Raw genomic sequence first — 26,930 nt, 5'->3', positions numbered from 1 at the left:
AGCAAACAATAAAACGCAACGGGTGCTTGTAATGGCACTGAAAGGATTGCTCAACAACAATGTTTCCTTTATTTTAGCATTACGTATACAGCACTGAAGCATGGATTCATGTATATCACAAGCTGCAAGCGTACATTACTTTGAAATCTTTCATGAAGCTGCAGCGCCCTTCTTCACTCAACAACTGCAACAACAGTGCACTCACGTTACAAGTCTCCCGCCAGTGTGGCAATAACAATGCGTCGAAGCAGCCAGGTAAACAGACTCTGCTTTATTGCACCGTACAGGAGGCACCAGGCCCCACAATTGAATAACTAGAAAACAAATAGCTCGGGGAAGTTGACTTCGTAGACCGGGGCTGTGTGTGTCTCCTGCGCCAAGCGGGCATCCAGCGCGTACTGACCGGCCGTCGTGCCGGAATGCCTGCTTGCCGAGGCCTGGCCAGTCCCGGCGCCAGGCAGCTTGCCTAGGATCTCCTTCAGCTTTCCCTGAAGGTCGACGGTCTGCGGGAGTTCACATAAAAAAAAAAAAAAAAAAGGTTTGGGAAAAAAATTACTGCCAGAGCATTCTAACCATACTCCTTTTTTTTTCGAATAAGATTTGTACAAGCCATTGCTGAGATCCCCTACCAATGGACTTTGTTTATTCTCCCAGAAATGAATTCCGTCTCCACACTTTCACTATTACACTAGGTGTCCAACTGTTGCTTTTGCCATGGAATTTTCCTATCAAATAGTTACTGGACAGAGTGATATTGATAGCTCCTATATTTTTCACTTTTCCACTGGTTACGATACAAGACGCCGACACACACTAACAATCACACTACTCAGTCCACGCAACAACTGCTTCAAATACTCGTACTTCACAAGAACAGTTGTCGATTGGAACAACCTTTCTAACAATGCAGTAACTGAAAAAAATCAGTATCTGCTTTCGAGTCGCATCTACTAACATGATTCTTCATCTTCTGTTTTCGGTATATTTTGTGTATGTTTGTGTGCGTGTTCTGCGAAAGTTACTCATGTTTGCAGTTTGCAAAGATCTTGAACAAAGATCGCAGTATTAATAAATAAATAAATAAATTAACCTTTCCAAAGCAACTGTAAAAGGGGGTGGGGAAAATGGGGGAGGGTGGGGGCATGCCACATGACACCAAAACAAGTGGAGATTTCTCAAATGGAGATTTCACTCTGTGACAATCATTTCCAAAATTGGAAAAATCCTGTTTTCATCACGGAAGGTGTATTTGCTCGGACATCATTGGTAAGGTAAAAATGAAGGGAGGGGGGGCAACTGGCATGACTGTTGTTCTGACATGGGAATGCTTTGAATGACATAACTTGTTCAGTCTTTATGATCCATGACTAAGAACTACTAGCTCAGGGCAGAAACTTTTGAACAGGAGTACAAATGGTCCACGAAGGCATTTATAGGGTCAACGGAGCAGTAACTCTGCATGCAAGAATGGCATTCTTTTTGTTTTTTGCCACACATACACCCATCCTGGCCTCCCCACACAACTCATTATGTTTATGTTTCCCCATACATGCTTTCCACTCATACATAAGTATTTGGGCAATTTCTGAGCATAAGAATGGAACTGCTTTAACAGTATGTTATGTGTCGTCAATAGCTATTAACATCCATAGCCTTGCCATACCCATTGCATCCACCCCTGCCTTTTCACCTGTCCACAAGTGATCCGATACCAGCTGTTTACTTCAAGTGGCAGTTTTCACTGGCTAAATGCAGTAGTCTGTTATAGCATGGATGTTCTTGAAATGTACAACAAAGCAAATGACATGGCATTGTTAGAGCTTGATTAGCAGCGAAGGTAGCTCGATGTATGGCCCCTTAAACCCTGAACACTGGGCATCATTCAGGACAACGCGCCACAGACTCTGGCCATAAATTGTAAGAGGGCTCGAAAGAAACGCCCCTTGCAACAGACGCAACTTGGGATGCTGCCTGAGCTCAACATAACATTCATGTGCACTTCATGAATCTTTGGAAAGTATTAATTGTTGACGTACCGCTGGACTCCCTCAGGTTGGGGAAATTGCCCTACAAGCCCAGAAAATCACCCAAAGGCACGTTTAAAAAAGAAGTTTTTTAGGCCACTCTGAGTTTTCGTTAACAGTAGACTTAAATAGCATTAAATATACAACTAAAATGTAAAACCAACAACACCATTTATTACTGTTTGCGCTATGAGAAGGCTGAATTATGAACATACTACAAACAAAATGATAAGTACAGAGAGAGAAAAAAAGCCTAAAATACTGTTAGATAAAATGCAAACTCAGACACAATCAAGCAAATGATGCAGGAAAGACGTGTTCCTAGCCCCTTTTTTTTTTGAAGGACAGATATGACATGCAGTTAGTGTCCAGCGCATCGCACCCAAAGGAAATGCCACGCAGCCCAGGGAGGACGTCTGCCGTGTGGTCACTTTAATAGCCTTGCCGAGTCTGCCGTACTACGCGGATGTTCAACCTGCCCGGCATTGCTGGCAGCCTCTCGCCGTCGGTACGCCTCAAAAAGGCGGGCGGGTCGCACTCTACCCTGCAGAATATGCGCAAGGGCCGCCTTGAGCAATCTACACACGGAACGTCCCGTCAGTAGCAGCAGTCAAGAAGAATGCTAGAGTTCTAAACTTGGCAGCATTAGCGCGGGCTGGGCTTCCGTAATTTCAGACATGTAAACATGGGCCGTGACCTGACAACACGTCTGCCACTCCTTGCCGTCGCAACTGTCCACATCGCACAAAAGGTGCTGCACATAGCGTGTGCACGACTAGGTTGCTGAATGTTCAAAAATATGTCCTATGACTTCCCTATTGACCCATTCCACACTTAAATCCTCCACTGCTAGTTCAGCTGACTAGTTCTGTGTTAAATCGGAATGATTAAACATACTGCTGGCTTCACAACAGCACTGCTAACCTCATTCAGCATGTTTCTGCTACACCTTTTTTCAAACAATCAAGTTTGATATCCCAGACATACTTTCCCCCCTCTTTCAATGCACATATGCATGCACGCATACTTGCACTTGCACATTACGTATGTGTATAAAGTCAGAAAAAAAAAAAGAGCAACACAGAAATTAGCATTATGCTATTCAATTAGTCTTTTTGCATGAACGGGAAAAACTTTGCAAACTTGAAAAACTATGAAAAAAAAAAAAAAAAGAGAGAGGAACATCATCACAGAGTTCAGCTCATTAGCAGTACAGAAAATGAACATTCTGTTGGTGGATTTTCTCAGTGTGAACCACTGCACTGGTAGAAGATTACGTTACAAATGTTTTGTAAGCAAAAACGCCAATTTTGACTTGAAATTCCCATTCAAAGGTTTTGCTAGGGTGATGTATTTTCTCCAGATTTCTGCACAAAAGGCATTTTCTTTCCTCCAGTGAACGGTCCAGTGTGCTACAACATAGTTCACTTTAGTGCTAGTGCAACTCGCATGGCATCGGATACCTAACGTTGAATGTATTCAACCCAGTCATGCAACACTTTCAGTGACACACGATCGTAACCACTTATGCTTCAAGTGGCAAAAAATAGAAAAAAAAAGACAATAAAGGTGTGTTATCACATACAATGGATACTGCGTGAAAGCACACTGTATATTGCTGGCTGTAATGGGTTCAAATTAACTACTTCTCACGCATGTTACAGGGCACTAAGAAAATTCCACCAAGCTCTTGCTGAGTCAATAGCAAGCCTCGAGTTGCTGGTGTTAGCTGTCGACTCTTATCAGTTGACTTTGACTTGGTATGTGAATGTGTAAATGAAAGGTTATAATGTCCTTACCACACAGGCGCTTCTAATCCGAAATGAAGTGAACCGTGATAGAGTTTTCAAACATACTTGACGGACTGCTACTCCTACACAGTCCACTTCAATAGTGATTGTAAAACTGCACACAGGTATTCTGGACGGCTCAAAAAACATCTGTCAGTGATCAGCGTCGGGTGGCGCTGCATAGTCGGAGCTGTTATCAGCCATATATAAGCTGAATCTGTAGCTGCCCCAGGGCTGTGCATTGCAGCAACGAGTGGGAAGTGTTGCTTTCACAATTTGCGATGTTCCTTGTGCAGGTTTTTTTGCTTACTGGTGACAGCGAGTCATGGAGACAAGCTCGAAATTTCTTTGATGATGCTAACAGCTGCTAGCCCTGAAGCCGAGACTGAGACTGGCAGTGGAGTGAGAAGAAACTTTGGCAGTGGTTTACACAAGTGGATTATTATGGCAGTGGGCACATACAAGGTACAATTTTGTAAAAGTGCACATACTGAATTACGCAAAGTTGTCACGTGTGCTAATTTCACCCAAATTATCTGACAAAATTTGCGACATCATTTAGAAGTTTCCACAGTGGAACCCCGCAGACACGTCCCCTGGACTTACGACGACCCACTTCTTACGACGGATCACCGTGGTCCCGGCAAACCTCCCATGGAAACAATACATTAAAACCCCCAATGATATGACACTCGGGTGCTCGTGGTCCGCTTCATATGATGGACCCCGGTGCGGATAAACCGGCATTTTTCCCATATTTTACACTGCTGCCCCAGCCGTCTCGAACTTTCTTTATTTTTAACCCCGTTGGACGCTCACTGATGTGCAAAAGTCCGCAGGCGGGCCAGACCACTTGCTGAACAGACGCAAGAAAGCAGGAGTCACCCTTTGACGGCCCCACGCGGCAGCAGTACGGCAACGCGCCAACCACGAGAAGTCAAAGTTCAGGTGGCTGGCAGACAGTGAATTTGACGCTCCCATTTATTTTATTTATTTATTACCCACAGCGCCACGAAGGCATTACAGCGGGGGGGTTACAAGCCAAAAAGAAAGAATGAAAAATACAGCAGACATCAAATCGCAACAAAAAGAGGCAATCACTCAACTCGAATATGGCACTGTGAAAATTAAAGAATATAGGTACATTTAATTCAGTACTACACACGTTGAAAACGGAACAAAATGCGCATTTCCCTGCGCAGTTTTATACCACAAAACAGCATGAAAACCCATTTTCGCTTACGAAGGTCAACGGTTAACAAAGAAAAACGCACATTGCACATTGAAAAAAAAAAAGAAAAAAAAGATACTTCCGCCGCACATACACACACACACCCGCACACACACACAAAAGCGCTGTCACTCATCGGTTCTTTTTGGTCGATAGCGCAGTTTCGGACAAGGCATCGTAAAAAGAGTTGCTTCCAATGCGCGACACGACTGCTGACGATAACAGATTCCACTGCCTGATAGTTTTGGGAAAAAAAGAACTTGCAAAGGATGCAGTGTTGCATTTGTACTCTCGCACTTTGTAGGCATGGTCCATCCGCGCTGATGTATAATGCGGTGATGCAATGTACACTTCTCGCGGTACACCCGTTTTAGAAAAGTATATTTCATGGAATAGTTTCAGACAGAGCTTGCTTCGGCGGTGTTCTAATATTTCCCATTGCAATGTTTGTTTTGAAAATGTTGCACTGTATTCTTTATTTCTCGCATGTTTGCCTAATACATATCGCACCGCGAGGTTCTGAACCCTTTCTAGTTTTTGTTTGTCAATCACAGTCGGAGGGTCCCACACTGTACATGCATATTCCAACACAGAGCGCACATTTGATTTATACAACAGTGCTTTCACAGCCTGCGGAAAATCACATGTATTTCGACGCAGGAATCCTAGAGCTCGGCTAGCCTTGGCTACAGTGTAGTCTACCTGCCGATGCCAACACAAAGACGGTGTGAAGTACACTCCTAAGTACTAAGTACCTACGCACGGAAAACGCATACGACGCAACCCCACGGCGATGACCTAACACCCGCTTTCTTTGCACGCTCGGTCTAAGTTTCTTTTCGCAACGCTCTCTCTCCCCTCTCTCTGCTTTCTGATTATCTTTCAGAATGGTGTTATTGCTTCGCTCATTCCTTTGCTGCTTTTTCCATCTCCGTCTGGTACTATCGTTTGTTTCGCTTGGCCTTGGCACTTTCACACTCGCCTTTTCCCCTCTCAGTTTGCTCAACCATGCCTGCCTTATCTCTCGCGCAGGAGGCGGGTGGGCTATAAAGCGCCGGACGGCACGGGGGGTCGCACGGGGGTCCCGTAGAGTGTGGCGCTTGGCTGGCGGGCTATCTCGGACACCATGGAGGAGGAGGGGGGCACAAAATAGGACTTTCTTTTTTTTTAACCTTGGGATTTCAGCTAAAGGTCGCAAATCACACGACAACGCGCTATATTTAGCCATACAAATAAGTTTAGCCCACCTGTCGCGTGAGACCGTCTACTACGACAGCATTCACCCGCACCCCAGTCATACGACGCTTTCGCGTGGTCCCTTGAAAGTCGTATTATCGGGGTTCTACTGTACCTTCTCTGAAATGGTTCACTGAGTGTAAGAACATCCGTGACCTCTTTCGAGAGTGCTTGGAAACCTCAACCGTGTCTGGGGAGCCAGGACTGAGTTGAGATAGAACGCGCTCAATCGCGGCAGAAACTGGCCCTGTAGCAGTAGTGCCCAATCAGCATCGAGTTCCACTGGAAGTGCCTGTGTGCACAGGGGTACGCCATGCTGGAGGTGCAGGTTACCGGTACTGTGTGGTACGGTACCTGGTGGTGCTGCTGGGCGTTGGAGAGCAGCTGGAGGAAGGGCGTGCTGCGGAAGTGCTCGAGCACCCTGTAGCGCTGCTCGTCGGCCGCCTGCTGCGCGTCCAAGGGCTCGTGCATCATCTTCTTCAGGGCCTCCACCGTTATCTCCTCCTCGGGGTGCTTCTGCAGGGACAACGGGGCACGCACGCTCTTTACGCCGGCATCCTCACCCACTCGCTCTTCTGCTGGCACCTGACTCAGGGGAACGCTACAAGCCGGGCACAGTGCAAGCAAGGGCCCTGCCGAGCACATATGTTCAAAGCGTGGGTGCTTACTCGAATGAACCCTGGAGAGGAGTTGACACTGGCCACTTCAATGTTGTTCGAGTTCAGGTCACTCACGCTCCGCGTCACGCTGGCTTCGCCTGCAAGGAGAACGTTCGCACTGCCTCAACTGACGACATCTCTCCAGCACCCCAGCAAACAGACGGGCATTTTCTTGAAAAGCCTCTGCTATGCCCAAGACAATCCGCATAAATGAGGAATGAAATGTTCTAACGGTACGGGGAGAATAGAAAATGCTCGCTGTGAGCGTCATTTTCACGGCTGACAAGGGCCTGAAAAAGATCCGTTTTTATCACTGCACTTACTACCATAGTGCAGCCAAACCTCGTCTTAATGTACACTGATATAATGGCGCATTACCAGATACCCCGAACTAAATTCAAAATTTGGTTGGCCATGCATTTATAAAAAAATCTAAAACCCAGAACCATACACAGTATTGCGTACAGAAAAAGGTTTTTTTTTTTTTTTTTTACTGTAGCTAAAAGTAGCATCTGAACAGGGTAACGACAAAACGTATTCAAAAAACAATTTTCAAGTACAATCACCATAGTGTATCAACTCTGCAGGCATGCCATAAGTGCACCATTCATGTGTGCAGCATCTCTGGTCCAGACACTCGTTAATTAACTGAGGCATCTGTTTGCAAACTTTCTTCTTTTTTCCCCCATGGTGTTAATTTCGTACCACTCTTGCACACTGTTTGATTTAGCACTATTATGAGCCTCACATAATAAGTACGAAAAGAAGCTGCGTGAGCGCCAGTCTAACAGCTTTTACATAAGGGTACACAAAACGTCCCACTGGAATAAATAGTACGTCACAACCAGGAAGTCGATTAGGTGAGTCACTTTATTGAGCACAGGAATATAAATGATAAAAGCACAGGAATATAAATGATAAAATTAGACGAGTTGTTTTGCTATTTGTGGAGTTTTCCTATATGCAGAGCTATTCACTCGTACCGTTAATTGTTGCCACCACACGCTTTTGACATGGCCAAGTATCACTGTGCCACTGGCAATCCCACAACAATGCAAGAGATGTGCGATGTTTCTACAAGATAGCATGTGAGTGGTGTGGTGGCTGTGCAATAACATTTTGTAGCTCAATTTTTTAGCAGTAAGAGCAGGGTGCGTTTATTATGTAATGATCAGAAAAAACTTCCAAGGTTTTGATGACCAACATAGAGGGTGCATGATTTGAATGCATTATGCCAGTGCAGTCAAACCTGAACATAACGAACTCGGATAGAGCGAATTATGCTTTATAGCGAACACTCAAAGTTCTGTCATTATGCAGGTAAAATGTATTTTTTTATAATGAACTAAACATGGGATATATCAAACTGTGAGCATGCGCGACTGATCACCAAACGGCCGCCAACGTGCTTCTGCGCCAGCTGTGCCCAGCCTCCAGGCCGCCGCGCTGCCCGCCCGCACTTCCGTTAAAAGCAGCAGTGGGAGCAATCCTCGCCTCTCTTGCCAGCCTCATTTTACAGAGCTCCTATTCGGCAGCTGCCTACCGCGTGGTAAAGTACGTGCGAGCAGCTCCGCACCGGTCGCACTTTAGCAAATAGAAAAGAACTGCCAGAACCGATGTGCTGCCAGCATTGTGCTGACAGCAAGATGAAACTGGCAGCATTTCATAGCAAGATGACGACTAAGCAGCGGCAAGGCTTGCCAAACACAGGGAAGTAGACTGGAGTTCGTCGATATGAGGTCGCGTGTTGAAAATGCGATTCTCTTTGATGGTGCTAAATGCAGTGTCCAGGCGAAAACCACTGCCCGCTGAAAATAGGTGCACATTTCTCTGCAGTAAATTCCTTCTGAAGTAGATTATTATTCATGGCAACTGGAATGGCCTTTCTCTCGTTATGTTTTCAATCAATTGTTGACATTGTTTTGAATGAATTCGATACTGAAGTCCGTTATCAGCGGATTCGGTTATATCGAACTATTCTGTATAGCGAACAAATCGCGTTAAATCATGCTGTTCATTATAACCGGGTTTGACTGTACGTGCAGCATTTCTTAGACCTGAAAATTGCCATAAAAGGCAAGAAGCCGAAAACATTGCTTACAGCACACGGCTTGTTTTGCAATGCCACTTTTTAGGGGTGTTTTTGCACACGTACAAGCACTTACTGCAAAGTGGGTGTGCTGAGAGTTGCATGGCTACTATTTATAATAAAATACCAAACACAATTAAGAAATTCTCGCTTCCAATGCTATTTCATTACAACAAAGTTTGACAGTGATTGCAAAAAAAAAGTATTCAATTTATACTACCCCGGCCCCGACCCTGCACCCATATCAAGTGCCCAACTTGTCTTTGCTAAGGATGTGGAAGCAACCGGACCATAATGTGCAATAATGTGTGCTCGTCCTGTCCCCTCTTCGCTTCGTCCTCGTCTTTTGCGCACACTTATTCCTTTGTACATCATAAACCAACTAGCCAGCAATCAAGTACTACAGTTAAACCTCGATATAACGAAGTCGTACTTGCGTGCAAAAATTTCGTTAAATCGAGAATTTCGTAAAATCGAGGCTTCGATTTTATAATTTAATCAGTTATTGAGGTTTCTAAACCTTGCCCATCGCTCAGAAACAACTGCTATGTAGTTACCTCTCCACTTAAACCGAAATTTGTACTAAAACTGGCCGCGAAAATTGTGTGAATTAAGAGCTTCAACACTTAGGCAATGGAATTTGGATAGCCGACAGTAGTTTGCGTCGTCGTAAAACCGGTGCTTTTTCCGCAACACCACATTAAATATGATAGCAGACTGGTTTCCGCTTTTTTTTTTTTTTTTTCATTTCGGTCACTACTAAACGTCGCTGTTAGTCAATTGAACCCGCGTCAATGCATGTGAACTTCACCCCGGCGAGGTGCTGGTTCGAAGTTACGTCTCTTTTCGCCCGTTCAGTGGTAGGCTTAGGCGCGGCGTTGAGGGGTGCGGCGGGCCAACAGCGGAAGGGTGCTATAAAGCTTTCGAAAGACTTTTTTCATGCACAAAGGCTCTGCAGTATACGCCTCGAGCGCGGCCTGTAGGGGCACCACTGAAATCCCCCTAGCGGCCCGTTTCGAAAGCAGGCGCGGGAGTCCCCGGCCCGCTCCCCCCTGTCGCCGTTGCTTTTGGGGCTTGTTCAAGACAGCGATTTACCGTTTCTCCGCGTTCGAAATACCGAATAACGTAGAGCAGGCACTCTGTTTGCAAGCGTGGTATGTTCACGAGAGTATAAACGTTTATGACGCGATCTTAGTGAGATCTGTATGAGCGCCGGGCGTGTGTCACAGGCCGGCGTCCCGAAGCCAGCATTTGCATGCAGCTGATTGCAATTCCGCTGCCCTGAAATTTAGTGACAGTGTCTTCGTAAGCAGTGTTTCCTCCGATGGTCATGTTGCGGCCATACACACTATGATGTAAATCGACTTTGTGCACTTACAAAATCCAGCGGAGCACTCATACCTGACAGCACGCAAGTTACGCCTGCCAATATCACATATCAGATATATCGATCAGTACCATGAACAAGCCAATGCGGCATAAATTTCACAAACATTGTACCAAAGAAGTACGATGGATAATGCAAAATTACACTCCGGAGTCAGCACACGACGACAAATTTAATGCTGGGTCGTCTTGTCCCGAGGTGAGCGCTCGCAAAGATTCATCTGCTACATTTATCCTCCACGAGAAGCGCGAAGATGGGCTTATAGAGTAATCCGTGCCCGTGACCAAACTCTTCTTCAAAACATCGTCATATGACACAGGGAGACTGCAGAATCTAGCATAAACCGAAATCAGAGACCCTCATCAGATACGACACTCTTCCAACGAGCCCGTGAGTATGAGATTTCGGCGCGCGTTAAGGATCTCCAGGTGGTCAAAATTAATCCGGAGCCCTCCACTACGGCGTGCCTCATCGTCTCCGTTGCGTCGGCCCGATAAACCCTGCAATCAATCAATCAACTCTTCCAACGACATCTCGTATCGCTTGTGAACTGCCTACCCTGTATTCTTCAAAAAATGAGTCCGCTGAGTGATCAGCCATTTTTCAAGGCGAAAAACAAACGAAAAGTGAACACGCAGCTTGTGTGTGTGATTACTAAAACGTTCATTCGTTGATTTCGCTCCGCATTTGTAAACAACGATAGTTGAGCGTCCTCCTCCTCATGCCCCCCCCCCCCCCAATGTCTAGCGAAATATCAGTGCATTTCGCATCTAGTTGGTCTGGTGAATAATACCTTGCTCAAACAAACGTCTTTAGCATTTCAGAAGCTGCACTCGGTTTTTTTTTTTCATTCCCGTACGACTATTCTATTTATTCCTTACTTGAAGACCATTCATTTTCCCGTGGTTTCATTAACATATATACCTTGGTTCTTACTATAAGGCATGAGTGGGCACATATCTGACAATGCACAGCCTTTGAGTGTACTTAACATTTTCGCATGGCTTATATTCCCATACAAGGCACAATTTTCGTCAGCTATTGAGTTATCACGTCCCCGAAACATATTTTTCTACGACGTACATATTCGAAGCAAAGCCGCATTTGTTGTCAGCGCTGCAAAACGAACCAACCTGTTACAGTGCCAATATCAGGTCTAAACGAGGCGACAATAAATAGAATTCACTTGTGCTGACGTCTTCGAAGGTGACAGCGGTGATATGCTGCTGCCATCGCCGACGCCCGCAAGAGCGGCCAAGAAGCGCGCAGAACCGCCTCCCCGGGTAGCTCTTGTTGGCGTTAGAGCGCTCTTCCAAGACGCAGCTGTTTTTTTAAGTGCCCTAAACGTGCAGTTAGCTTACAGACGTCACCATAACAAGTTTTTTTAGAGCGCGGAAAGGCAAAGAGAAGCGAAAGAGAACCAAAACACTGCATGACCACCTATCAGCCACGCAGCGCTAATCCCGCAAACGCCGTGGAGAAGCGGCGGCAGGCGGCGCAGCGATCGCGAATCTCGAGGCCTATAGGCGCGTGATGCAACCACGACACTCGAGACAAAGCTATGATTGAGAGTTGAACGGAGTACACACGAACCGCTTCAATTTGTGGAGCAGTGCTTACGTGCTCCCGCTAAAGCGGAAAGCTTGCATTAAATATCTTCTGGCCAAATTTGAATAAGCAATTACTTTTATGCCCGCTGAGCCCTAAAGAAACCGATTTCTTCGCATCGCAGCTGTCTAATGAACATGTTTTGACCACGTTCGGAGAGCAATTTATTGCCACCAGCACTCGATGTTCAAGCCATGGTGAAGAAGTCCGTAACCAGTGCTTGGCGTTTCTTGACCAGGGTGGGCTTTACGTGACGCTCGTATGCTGACAGCGCTAACAAGGCTTGCTCTTCAACATTCGCGTGCGCCTGCGTGCCTCCGCAGAACGTCGATGGCATCCATCACTTCAATGGCCTTCGGTTTCACCGACACTTCCTCAGGCTCTTGTTCGGAACACTTTTCTTTCCCTTGGAGTGCTCATGCTGCTTATAAGACTCATCTAATGATGGACGAACAAAATATTAATGTGGTTATCAGTGAGCACAACCTAGAGCAGCAGCACCGTGAGCAAGGATGCGTAGAAAAAGACACCTGAAGTAGGTTTCGGCCTTCGGCCATAGAGTTTCTCAATATTCCTAAGCATAGAGGGCACTGGCGTAGCAACGATGGAGACGTCAAAATGGTGGCCGCACTATTAAACTGTCCATGACCGCTAGCAGTTTTTGAGCAGCTTTTTTCATCGCTTTTAATTGTTGTCAACCGCATAATTCACCACTTTTCTTTCATTTCAGCTTTTCAAGAGTTAATGTGAGTACTGAATGATTTCAATGTAGCCTCTGAGAGGTAAAATAAAACGTGCCTCGACCGGAATTCCGTTCTTCCTTTCTCGCCATGACTTCGTTAAATCGGAAGCGCCGCACGAATATACTTCGTAAAATCGAGATAAAAATACATGGATTTAGCAAAATTTTGATAGAAAACTTGAAAAAATTCGTTATATCGCGAATTTCGTTAAATCGAGGTTCGTTATATCGAGGTCCAACTGTACTACTAAATGCACCTGGCCACATACCACACTGATCTCAAAGTCATGGTGAGCCTAAAAGGAGGGGGAAATGCAAGTCCCAACTGGGCAGGAAATCATCTGGGCAGCTTTGCAATGGCTCTCATCTAGAAATGATCACTTGAGCAGCCTGATGTAGTGGCCGCTTTCAGAAATGAGCAGCAGCGCAGCTCTTGCGTGCCAATGCTGGCAGCGCAGAGAGAGTGGTGCCCTTTCTCCTCACCTCCCTGGCCGGTGGAGTGTCGTGGTGCGTATGCGGTGAACAGCTTGGACGGGTCGTGGCCCGTGCTCCGCAGGGCCTCGGCCACCGTGTTGCGGTCGAACAGCGCCTGCTCAGGCACCGAGCCCATGCCGCCTGGCGGACCGGAGTACTGGGGCAGCAAGTGCGGGGCTTGCTCTCGCCGCACCTTGATCACCTGGGCGCGATAGTTCAGTAAATGGGGGACGCTCAGTGCTCCAACAAACCTAGCAAGCCTCACGCTGGTATACACGACTGCAACCTCGCTAACCAACAGTGACTGGTGAAACATTCTGGTTAGACATGGCACTTTCAGGAAATGCTACTTGCCAGGCATTCAACCTTGACAGCTGAACAACTGTGACATTGCTTCTATTGCATGAACATATTCAAGGCAACAGACACACAATGTGCGTAACAGGAGAACTTTCGGGGTGCCGGACCCGAAGCCATACATCTGGCACGCTTTCAACTTTGTAAACAGCCCATAAAATAAGCCACCCGCAGCTGGAAATATGCCACGGATGTGAACTGTGGCAACTTCAAGGCATGGAAGAAGAACTGGCTTTGGAAGTACTATGGAGCATTTTCTCCCCCCCAACCCACGCACTGCTCATGCGTGCACCGGGGTGGCTGCAGCGCGTAGCAGCGGAGGAGGACGCACCTCGCTGACGTGGGCGCAGAGGGAAGGGATGGAGGTGAGCTGTCCCGCGAGGAACATGAAGGCGGCCACCAGGGTGTGCAGGGAGGCACAGTGGCTGTTGGTGAAGCTGGCCGAACTGCTGGCCGGCAGCTCCTGGATGGCGAACATGAGGCGGAGCAGGTCGATGAGCACGTCCTCAGAGCCCAGCTCGACACAGAGCAGGGCCAGTGTGGTGTACAGGGCCTGGAAGTTGGCCGGTTGGTTGTTGGGCAGCTGGGCGTTCTCGTAGATGTGGCTGAGCAGGTCGGGCCCGTTCTTCTTCATGAACACCGTGTCCTGGCGGGAGCACTTCTCCACGCGCAGCTCCTCCACGGGCTCGGCGCAGCCGGGCATGGCGGCCAGCGCGGCCAGGTTCTGGTGCCGGTCCAGCAGCGTCTGCAGGATGTTCTGCACCACCAGGCGCACCGAGGGGTCCGGCGCCAGCGACATGCGCAGCAGCGACTGCAGGAAGGCCGCCGGGAAGGCCTGGCTCAGCTGCACCGTGCGGTACTTCTGGCCCACTGTGAGCAGCGACTTGAGCATGATGTGCTGCAGCAGCACCTCCGAGTTGTCCTGGGCCCGCAGCATGCTGCCGCTGCCGGCCACCTCGGCGTCGCCGGCGTCCTCGGGCCCCTGCGGGGCGGGCACCTTGCCCAGGATGAACATCATGATCTCGATCTTCTGGTAGTCCGGCAGGTTGTTGGCAAACTCTCCCAGCGTCGCTATCACCGCCTCCTGGAACTCGCGCTCGTCCTCCACCTCGCCCCCGTCCAGGCTGCACACAGGGCACGGCTTTGTGAACGGTTGGCTACGATGGTACTGTTATCAAGTTAGCAGCTAACGAGATACCCACAGCCTCACATAATCAAGTGCAAGAACAGAATCGCGAAATCACTCTGTTGTGAGCATCCTCCTTTTCAGTAATATCCAAAGGCCTTCAATCACTGATTGATTTGATTGATTGTGGTGTTTAACGCGCCGACGCAACGTAGGCGATGAGGCACACCGTAGTGGAGGGCTCCGGATTAATTTTGACCACCTCGGGATCTTTAACGTGCTCCGAAATCTCGAACACACGGGCGTTTTTGCTTTTCGCCTCCATCAGAAAAGCTGCCGCCGCGGCCGGGAATCGAACCCGCGACCTCGTGCTCAGCAGCGCAACGCCTTAGCCACTGAGCCACCGCGGTGGGTAAGGCCTTCGATCACCCCGTCACAGCCACCAACAGAAAGCCTTAAAATTGCGTCCCTCAACAAATGTCTTCCACTTGCGCAGGCACATCGCTTCCAACAGAAATCCACCTGCTGCCGTTGCAAGTATTCCACAACCATTAATGTTAGAACACACCTCCCACTGCCCAAGTCTGCTAATTCATTTGTAAATGGATTCTCCCTCTCTCTCACAGCAGAAAACAAATGACTGGTTGGGCGATAAAATCTACTGCACAAACAGCCTACTTGCTACTCAGTAAGCATAAAGTTGAAAAAGAAACAATAACAGGATGAAGTTCTACAGCTCTGAACAAGCAGTCCTGCATTTGTAACAACATCAGGAACACACATTACAGTTAGCTACCGAAGATAAAAGGCTAGCATACAGGACAAAAAAACAGGCTCGCTCTTTGTCGCAGAGATGGACGCATATGGATGGATGCTCACCCGCGGATGGTGATGGAGTGGCGCAGGTGATTAAGCAGTGAGTGGAACACCTCGAGCACCGAGGGCCCCACGCTTTCACCCGCAGCAATGGTGACGATGTGAAACAACACGTTGACTATGCCCGTGCGGACCTTGGGGCCCTTGGAGGCCGCCGCAGACACCGACGCCTCGTTCGAGTCCTCGCTGCTGCCGGTCTCCAGGCGATACTTCTCGTCCAGGTGATTCATCAGGATTTGGATCACCGCGTACGAGTACTGCGCCTGCATGCATGCACGGGGGCCGCAGGAAACAGCACGGGCTCAGACCCCCCACTCTGTCGAGGCCTGTATTGTCGCGATTCATTACTTCCCTTCTCCTACTACATTTCACAAATGGGGCCATAAAGACAAAATGCAAGTTTGCTCATTTCCAACGATCTAGCCTTCTGTAACTCACTCAGCTCCATCCCAGCCATGGAAAATCTTTTCTTAACCAAAAAACTGCAAAAAAAATGTTGAAAAAAACTTCAAATTTCGTGCTACCAGGATGTAATAAGGGAGGGCAGAAGTGACATAATATAGGTCAGCACTAAATACATGGTTTTTCATGTGCTAACAGCACATTCGGATTCAGGTGATATGATCAGACAAAACTAGAGCCCTCACTACGATTGCCCAGTCGTGTTTCTTGGCGGTGGCTTAGGTCAGCAGTCGCGAATCGCACGAACAAGATTCTGTGATGTCACTGAAAAATTGCCAGAAAGTGGCTGGGGAGTCACCACTGCTTCATACATTTACCTTAACATCTTCACTACTATTTTTAAGCCCTCGGAAAAATTTGTATTATTGTTATCACAACATATATAAGCAACCACCAGATGCCCGCTGGCCATCCAATGTACGTCCATTTCGGCTGTAGCGGTCGTCTACAGGATGTCCGTTACAGAGCCGATGAACATACCTTGTACATCCATGGGACGTCCCGTATTACCATCTGTACGCCCATTCAGACATCTGACATTGGATGTATTTGGGATGTTCAGTAAAAATTCAGAATCAGAAATGTTATATTAACGAGAAGCATACGTTCCTACAATGAATAATACACCGCACAACATCAATGAACTACGAGGCAGGCAAGTATGCACGACCACAGTAAACTTTCTTCAGACGTTTTCTTAGTGCTCAATTCTTTATACCCTTTCCAAAGAGATCATCGTTAGAGTTGGTGAACTGCTTCAAAAAATTTCAAAAGTGAGGCTTAATTTTAGTAATACAGTCTAGTTCACTGATAACAATATCCAAGTGCCAAACAAATTCCATAGTTATAACCGATAATTGTTATACATAAGCAGGTTCTGAAATAAAAAGACGAAATAGAGCCCGAAAGATTTTATTCGCATGCAAGCAAGGTCGCACTACAACTCAATTGCAGAAAATAAGCTATAGTCAGTCAGCTTTGTTTGCTGCACGCGAAGTCCGTGCACATCTTTTCCAAGAACGACTATAGGTGCTTCACCGAGCCGAGTGAAAGGTCCTTGGCAGAAACGAAGCCCTGAGGGACTGTATCATGCGTTGGGCCTCCTGCGAAGCCGCTACCTGAGTAAGCTGTGCACCCACTTCGTTAACTGTGCACCCACTGAGTAAGCTGTGCACCCACTTCGGGCTGTGCACCCACCCACTCATTGCTGTCCACAGTACTTATCCGCACAACGATCGCCTCTTCAGTGAGGCACTCGGACCTTCCCAAAACATTGCCCCTGATGTCCCTTCCATGAAAAAATGAAGGCGTTGAAGAAACACACAGTCAAATTTAACTTTCAATGTGCCGTGCACATCACACAACAAGCAAATGCATGAGCGGGCGCGAGGACAATGATAAAGTGGTGGTGCCAGGAGTGGGGTTCAGAAGGAAAACTGCTCTTCTCCTCCCCGTGCTTCCTCACAAGCAGCGCAGTCAACTTGTTAAATTAAATTAAGGGTGAAAAAAAAATGCAAAGCGAACTGCGACTCGCGGCGCATGCCAACGGCACGGAGAGCCCTCAGCAGCTCGCATTTCTGGTGCACGGTGTAACCGGATTCAATCGTTATATCCAATATCGTGGCACTGGAGCACTGTAATAAGCAGTTTATTTTACCATACAATGCATACAAAAGTGGACGGTGTCATCGCTATATCCGATATATTGTTATAATCGGTATCGTTAAAAGTGGACTTGACTGTATAAAGATGAAACTTGATATATACAAATCAAGGTGTTGATGTACAAAATATTTTAAATTGAAAATCAGAGTGGCTTTTCTGTGACTTTTCTGTTTTTGCTTTTATAATCAATTTACACCATTATTTTATGCTTTTTGGTAACTTTGTACATCCTTTGCTGGATGACCACTGTAGGTCCGCAAATGTACATCCAAACATGGACAAACAGTGGCCGTACAAACTTGGCCTTGGACATTCAGCTGTTTTTTGGACATTCCATGGATGTCCGTGGTTGCTTGGGGTATATATATATAGCAGTCTTTTTAATGAACCAAACTTGTATTCTGTATTCTCAGCCCCTTTCAAGGTGTGCTCTGGCATATGCAAACTGCAGGAAAAAGTGTTTCCAAGGCCTGCTTCCTGCCCATGATGCAACAGATGACGTGCTGTGTGGTGGAACAGAATATATAGCTTGTCTGCAGTCCCTTATTGGCTGGTGCCTTTGCCTGCTCTCTCCTCATTGGCTGAGACAGTTGTTGCTGCCCCACAAGTGCTGCATGAAGTTTGTGGAACATACTTTAGCTTCTCTGTGGCCTCGGCAGTCAACAGTATGCAACATTTCCAACTTCAAAGTCGCAAGGAGTATTATTCCATAAGTAGCTTGCCAGCCCGAGTGAGATCAGTGCTGGCCATGAAAGATGGTGATGAAAGACCCAATGGCAGGCATACAGTTCAGGCATAACTTTAACGTATTTCAACCTCAGAGCTTGGAAAATTACAACGAAAGCCTGGAGTTTTACTAACCAATGCAAGGCCTTGTTTGCTAGTTCGATTTAAATCCTCCCCTAATTAAATTCTGACTGCTCAGCTCCAAGACCACTTAACCCAATGAAAATCGTGTCCTCTAAGTTATACATAAACAAATATTTAACGAAAGAAGTTCGAGGACAAAACCCGCACCAACAAAGCTATCGCAGGTTTAAGCCAATTCAAAATAAATAAAATGGGCACATGATGAAACACAGAAGCACAAGCACCACTTTATCCAGTAGCCGACCATTTTTTTCAGACTCCAAAAATTCGGACTTGCTGGATATTTCGGACTTTCCAGAAGAACCCCTACTTGTCCCATAGAAGTAATTACTCATGAATTTTTCGGACTGCTTTTTTGTTCGGACTATTTTTCATTTCTCTCTAGGTTCGAAAAATCAGTCGGCTACTGCATATATATATATATATATGCATCCCTAGTAATGGACCAAGCAATACAGATAAGCGACTGTTGCTGGCCGAGTCTCGTTGCACTCCCAATGCAAGTGTGCAAGGACACTTGCCTGTATGGAGTACATGATGATCTTGAAGGTGTACACAGAGAACGTGTTGGGCACCCACAGCTGATGGTTGTCCAGGTGCCTAGAAAACACCGAGTGGCCAACAACACACCACTTAGTTGGTAAGGTACCACAGATAGCACAAAGTGCACAGATAGAACCCTCGGCACACCAGGAAGTTCGGTATTGTGTGAACGACTTCAGACGATAGCCACTAACAGTCCCAACAGGGTTACATGCAACACTTGCTAGAGAAACTACTTGACATAGGACGCATCACATGGCTCTATTTTACAAGCAGAACCCGTAATCTCAACAGCAGAACTTGCAGTTATTCCTGCACTGATACAGGACATTGCATATTTTACAGTGACATGCAGTGTAGAGCATGTTCCAGCTTCTTGTACGGACGCATTACAGTCACAATAAGAAATGCAAATCTAGGACTTAATTTGCCACAGCTCTGCCTGAGCTGTGGTGCCCACCATAGCAGAAGACTCAAAATTAATTTAGGCGTGCCTCCAGTCTGATCAAAACTCAGGCGATTCATTTTTTTGTGTGACAGCTGTGCTGGGGAATTGCCCGGTGGAAGATCCTTTCTTATACACAACACTTTCAAAATTGTACGAAAATTCAAAATTCTTCATTATCACTGACATCACGCACAATTCTAACATTCCCAGCCCAAAACACAGCATTGCCATAGTGACACTTAAAACCATTATTTTCAAGTGGTAACATTAAGGCACGAAACAAGTATCACATGACATGTAGTTAGTCATATGAATTAGCTAATGAAGATGCAACACAATGAGTGGCAAGGCGGATTAGATGTGCGAGTTTTGGCCCCTTTTGGTCCGAACCTTTTAGCACTTGTAAGAAAAATTGCGAAATTCAATTTTGGACACCCAAGCCAGGCGTACCGTGACTTGGGTGTTCAAATCGGGGTACGGTTTGCGGTTCGCTTGCGGTCCGTTGTTGGGCATAACCCGACAACGGACCACAAAGGATTAAAAACTGTTTTGAAATTTCTCTGTCTTTTTTACACATAAATAAAACTGACTTAACTGAACTGGCATTTAACACGACTCGAACGACAGAGATACGGGAGACTTGAGGCACTAAAGGACACGCGGGTAGCGTGCAGAAAAAAAAAAAAAGAGCCTCAGGGATGCCTATGAAATGTCACTCACTTTAGAACTGGTTTGATGACAGAGGCAATGTGACCATACGTGGCCCGGCCCATGACCTCTCGGAAGCAGTTTTCAGCCAAGGTGACGGGTGTCTCCACTTGGGGGCTATCTGGCGTCTCCGAAGCCCGCGGACTGCCAAACATTCACCAACAGACGATTTCAAGTTAGTCGCAACTTCTTCAAAAGGTCTTTTGTCATCGAGGGGTCAAAAAAGAAGAGACCAACATCTCCCTTCCCCCTGTCGTCTCAATAGCCTAGCGTCTCCGGTATAGCGTTATGGGCAAAGGCACTCGAGAGAAGTGAACGCAATAAGAGCAAGCGAAACCTGGTATGGGCTGTAGTGCCTTCCCCGCTTTCCTGCTGCGAGTGAACCGACGGAGTCTTTCCCTTTAAGCTGCAAGGAAATGAAGAGAAGAAGAAAGTGTTCGCTTCTGGAAGAACGACGAGGTTAGACCGGCGTTACTGAGCACACACACACCCATGCGAGCGTTAGCAGGTTTTCCCAAGAATCCCAGTGATGTAGGGCGTTATGAACTTCGTGAGGACCTTCTTCTTTTGATCTAACCTGAAGGGAATAGAAGTTTGCTGTTGACTGTGCACCTCACAAGAAAAATGGTACCAGCTATGATAAGATAGCATTACAACTGATCATGCAGAATGCTGGTCTCCCAACCCCAAAGAAGGGATACAATCCATATTGCCACCTTAGCATACACACTGAAGAGATCATACTGAGTTGAAACAACCATGTGAAAATTTTTTCAGGCTGGTCTTGTTGAAGTGCAGCGTTTTACGAGTGAACTCTTTTTCTGCTCATTCTGGCCGCTCAAGCAACATGAGATGGACACTTTAGCTGGCCACACCAGCTTGCAGTCATGGACAGATTAAGCCTGGACCTGAAAATGTGCGCCAAAACAGAATATTGATGGTTCTAGTCGTTGGCACTCAAGCAGTGCTGAAGTTCGGGTATATTCAGGAAGTGCAATTACAGTACACTGTTACTATTAATCAGCCCGGCCACAATTTTACCTATATAGAAAGAAACAACACAGCACGTGAAAGAGAGGCATTAAAGCTGGGGCAGAACAAAAATGGCCCCTTTGGTGCCCTTGCCGGGACTTACTTGGCGTCCTGCATGTTGAACAGCAGGGAAGGCACAATCTTCTCCATGTGGGTTTCGTCCCAGATATTCACCTGGAGGTCGTCACTGACTGTCTTGCGAACCACCCCCTGAAGGCCCCGCAGCCCTGCCAGCCGCAACCTGCACAAAGGAAGAGGGGACAGACAAACGAGAGTATGCGGCTGGCTGCAGGAGAGCTCGATTTGCCCAGGGACTTTACACTGCCACATCAACGGACATTTTTCTGCAGGCATTCCACTTCAGTAAGAAACATGCACTTCATAGACTGGCTGGCGGAAGCAGTGGCTCATTCTGAGCAGTCATGAAGAGCACAATGCCCTTGCCATGAAGTTGGCACAAAACAAGGTCTACCCAAACACGCATTATTCCGGTTCGGGGGAGGAAGGAAGGAAGACGAGGAACGCACTGCTTGCGCAGCTCGGTGTCGGGGCTGTTGTCGTGGCAGAGGGAGGAGAACTTAGAGACGAAGAAGTCGTATCGGCGGTGGTAGGAGGGCGTGTCCTCCTCGATGTTGGCGAACTTGACGAAGGACTGGGTGGCCAGCAGCTGCAGGTGCGGGTTGGGGCACTCGAGCAGGCGCTGCACCATCTTGAGGAAGGACTCGACAAACAGGTTCAGGCTCTGCGCGTGGCACGCCACCAGCAGCTGGTCCATGGCCTCCATGGAGATCTCCACGTACTTTAACCGGTGCCGCGAGATGTCCCGCGACACCCGCAGCGCCAGGTACTCCCCGATGCGGTCCAGCTTCTCCGGGGAGGACAGCGCATAGAACGTCAGCTTCTCCATGTTGTTGCGCACCAGGCCATCCTGCGAGGAAGCGGGGATGCCCGTTACGCTTACGCAAAGAGGGGATGCCAGTACATGGCATACCAGTCCTGTGCACATCTGTTGCGTGAGTGGCTTTCCCACATAGCCTTGGTGCTGTGCAAGAAGCAACGTAACCTCGGCTCTCATCACTGACTGGATGATGGCTGATGGGGGAGGGTCAGTGAAGAGGAGGAATGCTCAACACTGATTGGCGAGGGCTAAGATGACACAAGCCTAACTGACAAAAAGTGCTTATTGGGTGTTTACTGGAAACATTTCAGCATTCTAGGACTGGCTAGGTGGGGGTCACATACCATGTGCTAAGCTAAATAAGTTGGAACAGCTTCAGTGGGAAATCAAGAGTTGGATGGAAGCCGTCTGGTCGGGAGAACACATAACAAAAATTAAAACTGACCCTGACCATGAAAGTTTAGAAAACAAAGACAGCTTGGCTCCCGAGCAGGTGCCTTGTTCGCCTTGACCGTCTAAATCTAGCTGCAATGAAGGGGCAGGCTTCCTCGAGGGTACCAAGTCACAATGTGTTTTTAACCAAACCACAAACATGGTGAAAGCATGCCAGGTGTTGCAGATAATGATTATTTCAGATGTGCAACACGACTAGTGACTGCCATGCAATTTCTTTACTGCAGCAATCGCGATGGTGTGACGCAAAACTTGCCATGCCAATTCTTACACCTTTGAATAGAGCATAAGAGCAGGACCTTTCTAACCTACTCGCTAGAGTGCCTTATGAAGGGGAGGGGGCATGCTAGCAAGTGTTACGTCACGCACATTTCCTTGATGGTAGTACCATGCACCTCTCTCCTTTCCCCATCGTCTACTCTCTTTCGGCCAGGACCACTCAGGTAGGTGTTCATTGCCATGACCCTTTATTTGAACTGTGCGGTGCATTTCTTGTCCTAACAAAAATGGGTCTAACTGTCCAAACAAGAGGGCTCCGAAACAAAGAAGAGGCTTACCAAGAACACTGAAGTGTCCCCTAAAAGCGTCGACAAATTTCCGAAAAAGCATAAATGGTTTGCGTCGTGGAGAAATGGCATTATTGTGTAAACCACGCAGTGTGTAAGTGTGAAACTGCTGTGGCTTCAGAATGCTGCCGTGTGCACAGTGCAAACCAGCAATTCCACCAAGAAGATTACGTTCCGCGTGTTCAAGAATGTTTTTGCTTCTGTGTACGCTGCGCTTGATCGTTTGTGGTTTCAAAATTGCACCCTCTGTGAAGCTGCGCTGTTATTCCGCATCATGTCGCGTGATCACCCAGTGACTTCTCAGTGCTCTTTTCGTAAATGCATACCCAAAAGACATCACAGCTGTTTACAGTTGAACCAATAGATGCATAAGTCACATAAGCAGCTAAAACATCCGCAAACAATGGCCAGAACAGGAACGATTGCCATAAAGCTCAAGGCGGAGAACAATAAGATGGTTTCCAAATGTGCAAAGTGAGGCCGTAACTCGCACAACAGATTTCAGGACGCAAAAGAGAAAACGGGGCCTCGAAGAAGGGCTTCAGCAGCACTTACTTCTGGGTTGGCTGGGAAGATGTTGTCCACCAGTCGCTTGTAACGGGGCCGCAGGGCCGCACAGCAGCCACAGCAACCTGCAGGCACAGGGCAACAGGGAAGGGAGATTCCCTTGCACAGATGCAATGGGCAGAGATGTAAAGAGAGCGTCGTGACCTTCTTACGACTTAGTCCGTCAACCAGAACCACTGATCCCTATAGTTGGCAATGATGAGTTCACCCTACGGTGAGACACAAGGTGACGGAGGAAACATCACATTGCAGACCAAGAAAAATCAACACGGTGTCCACGAATGCTCTTGGAGGGCATTGCTTCTCTGCGAAACTTTGTTCTTGAATGCAGGAAGTTCTTATTTTGTAGAAGGAACTAGATTCTCAAGGGCTATTTAAGACAGGTGACATATAGCAGAGAGCACAGGATACGTGTAAACTCAAACAGAGCACAGGTTTAGCTCCACCACGTTTACTGTAGCACGACACAAGGAGCTCACAGAGATAACACGATAGCCAACAAGGGTTAACTTGATTTCATCAGGTACGTTGTTGGGCTAGTTGGCCGATCATACTTAGGGGGTGAACAGCGCAAAAAAAAAGACGAAATACAGAATGGATGCACAAGGATAAAGCACTTTAGTTCTAGTTTTTGAAGTAAGTAAAATGTTTTCTTTACAAAATTACGCATGCTTGCTGTCAGGTAGAGCCACTCTATGGCAGCTCACATGACCAAAACTGGCAGATGCCCATTTATCTTTACCGCAATGGCAAATAAGATGTGGCAGTGCATATGCACATACGGTACAATCTCGTCAATTTGACGTTTGTCAATAACTTGCACTTATCATCACCTTAAGCACCAAACAAGAATGAAAGGTTCACAGCATCACGTAAAAATCCAAGAGTACAAAAAGTATCATGCATGATTTGAACTGGTTCTATAAACGGAGGCTGCACTGGGACATACCGAGCTTACACACTTTTGCGGGGGCACTCTGTAACCATTTACTTTCGTTACAGTGCAAATTACCGTCACTAGTAAAGAAACCGTCCCACTCACAGTCATGCTGCTCGCACTGCTTGAGGATGGAGCCAACCCACTGGCTTTCCATACACCAGCGCAGGCTTGGAGTCAAGAAAGACATGCTGCTGCTTCGAGGGGGACTAAGTGGTGGACCACTCGCTAGGGAAACTTGCAGCTACTACAGAGCAGAACCTAGTGCCTGTCACGGGGGTTTCGACACAGAGAGAGAAGAGCGCCTGCTATACTGTGCCGCTGGGCAACGTCTCCGCCTGCCGTATCTACCGGAGGGGTGCAGCAATCGTAAAAGTGAATTCCTGCCAGCTACGGGCTACATGACGGCCAGCAGCGCCTGGACGCCAACCGCAGACACGCCGCGACTACGGACTACGCGCAGCACGCATCGCTGCTCAACCGAGAAGTCGGCCGAAGCTCCAAACCGCGCGTAAAGACGCAAACACGCAGAGCGGCGGTGAGGCCTCGCCAGCCGTGAACTCGTCGCCGCGTCCGGATCGAAACGAAATACATCTGCGGACGGGAGTGAGCATGGTGGGCCGCTGATCGCGATGCTGGAGCCGCCAAGGCACGACCGGAACAGACCCAGCGGCGAGCGACCTCGATTCGGGAGCCCTTAAAAGGACTGGTCCCTCTCCGGTAGCACCGAACGCGATGCGGTTCCCGATGCGGCAGGCTCCCCGTCTCCGTATCGACCCGGTCACCCCGACGACGACTGCGCACCGCGGTTTCGCTCGGCTTATAGGCGCGAAGCACGGCGTGAAAAAAGAAAAATAGGTGCTGCCCAGTGCGCACCAATGGCTCCGTCTACCCGGAAAAGCAACCGGCCGGGGGCTTTTTTTATTCAAAGCAACTCCGCGAAGGTGCACGATCCGCCATCGCCAGCTACAGCGCGTAGATGCTGTCTGCTTGCAGGAAGCTGAGGCCGCTCATCCGGCGCGCGAACAGGCCAGCTTCGTACCTTACGCCTCCTGGAAATCAGATCGCGTCTCTCACGCGGGATAATAGGATTCAGTCAGGCAGAGCAGCATAGCTCTACTTTCGGTTAACGCAAGCCGCAGAGCAATGCTGCTCGAAACAACAGATGAGCAGGGCCTCTCAAATGTTGATGCCGGAAACCGGTAGGCGAAATGTGCAACTGTAATATCAACGCAATTACGTCTTCAGCGAAGAAGTACTTATTTCTGTGCTTTCGACTACGATATCCGCAAGCATGCATTCTAATGCGAGCACATGACAAGGGGTGTGACAGCAGTCAACACGGTCAGCTTACCCATTGGGCGACCTTCAGCCGAACACGAACTTCAAAACAAATACCCGCGTATTTTTACACGTTGCTCGAAGCGTGTGGAACTGCAGTTAGGACGGAGACATCCCTGCCGATGACCAGTCTTCAGGATTGAAGCAAAAATGTCTTTTTTCACGACAGCAAATGTGCCAGGATATCGAGGCACAGCCCACACCTGAAGATATTGCAACGGTGGTGACGGTGACGTTGGCACACTGGAGCTCAATTGCTTCAATTAAAAAAAGTAACCGATATCACTCACTTCTAACGCCAGCTTAAATACAGGCATCACCATTCATCAGACGATCGCGCTTGTTCACAAACCAGTCAATTCATGTAATATATGTCGTCATAACGCCGACTTTGTTTTCTTTCAGAGTCCCCTCATTCGTCTATTTGCGCGAGAGCCCATGCCTCACATTTTTGAAAGCCTGTCACCTTGAACCAAAAACAAAAACCACTTCTCGCCTATATTTTTCCGCTTTAGGGACGGTTGCTACCGCTCATTGCAAAAAGCAGCTGCTACAGTAAAATCAGTACTACTCGTTTTAACATTATTTTGACTTTATTTTTAAACAACTAATTTTTATGCAAATTTTTTGACAGCTTTAACGTGTAAAAAAAAATTTTAAAGTTATTTTTGGCAAAAACAGTTTTTGATTTGAGGTTTTTTTGTAAGACGTGTGGTGGCGCTAGCTCCTAAATCTTATTTTTTTGCTAGTGATTCATTCAATGGGTGACCTGATAGGCAGGCATAAAGGGACTAGAGGTGGAACTAAACTAGAGAGTACAAACTCACTGCTTGAGTTTGTG

At 47.4% G+C, this 26,930-nt stretch overlaps 1 protein-coding gene across 4 annotated transcripts; it reads right to left on the bottom strand.

Annotated features, from left to right (window-relative positions):
* Positions 1-256: 256 nt before the first annotated feature.
* On the bottom strand, positions 257-26,523 carry Stma (Protein EFR3 homolog stmA). 4 transcript variants are annotated; one of them, XM_077690918.1, is made up of 13 exons: positions 26,103-26,523; positions 23,800-23,876; positions 21,855-22,255; positions 21,431-21,568; positions 20,633-20,701; positions 20,308-20,439; positions 19,118-19,196; positions 15,603-15,862; positions 13,929-14,721; positions 13,250-13,442; positions 6,950-7,038; positions 6,636-6,797; positions 257-503 (listed from the first exon to the last, which is right to left on the bottom strand). In XM_077690918.1, exons 1-13 carry the CDS (start codon positions 26,104-26,106, stop codon positions 315-317), a joined length of 2,586 nt encoding a protein of 861 aa, XP_077547044.1. In that variant the 5' UTR covers positions 26,107-26,523; the 3' UTR covers positions 257-314. The 4 variants fall into 4 exon arrangements, with proteins under 4 accessions (XP_077547044.1, XP_077547045.1, XP_077547042.1 ...); XM_077690919.1 differs by having other exon boundaries at positions 26,380-26,516; XM_077690916.1 differs by lacking the exon at positions 26,103-26,523 and adding an exon at positions 24,854-25,972.
* Between the last annotated feature and the right edge of the window lie 407 nt (positions 26,524-26,930).

This window comes from Haemaphysalis longicornis, unplaced genomic scaffold (assembly GCF_048455015.1).
Source record: "Haemaphysalis longicornis isolate Haplotype H1 unplaced genomic scaffold, Haemaphysalis longicornis Haplotype H1 scaffold_10, whole genome shotgun sequence".
Lineage (NCBI taxonomy): Eukaryota > Metazoa > Arthropoda > Arachnida > Ixodida > Ixodidae > Haemaphysalis > Haemaphysalis longicornis.
The sequence above is the reverse complement of the archived record's forward strand: the minus strand, read 5'-3'. Positions and strand labels throughout refer to the sequence as shown.

Coding starts and splice junctions, on each gene's coding strand:
- Stma (XM_077690916.1), bottom strand. CDS start 24,938: ATGTCTTTCTTGACTCCAAGCCTGCGCTGGTGTATGGAAAGCCAGTGG. Junction 20,702..21,430: donor TTCAACATGCAGGACGCCAA/GTAAGTCCCGGC, acceptor ATTTCCTTGCAG/CTTAAAGGGAAAGACTCCGT. Junction 504..6,635: donor ACGCCCAGCAGCACCACCAG/GTACCGTACCAC, acceptor GAACTCCCGCAG/ACCGTCGACCTTCAGGGAAA.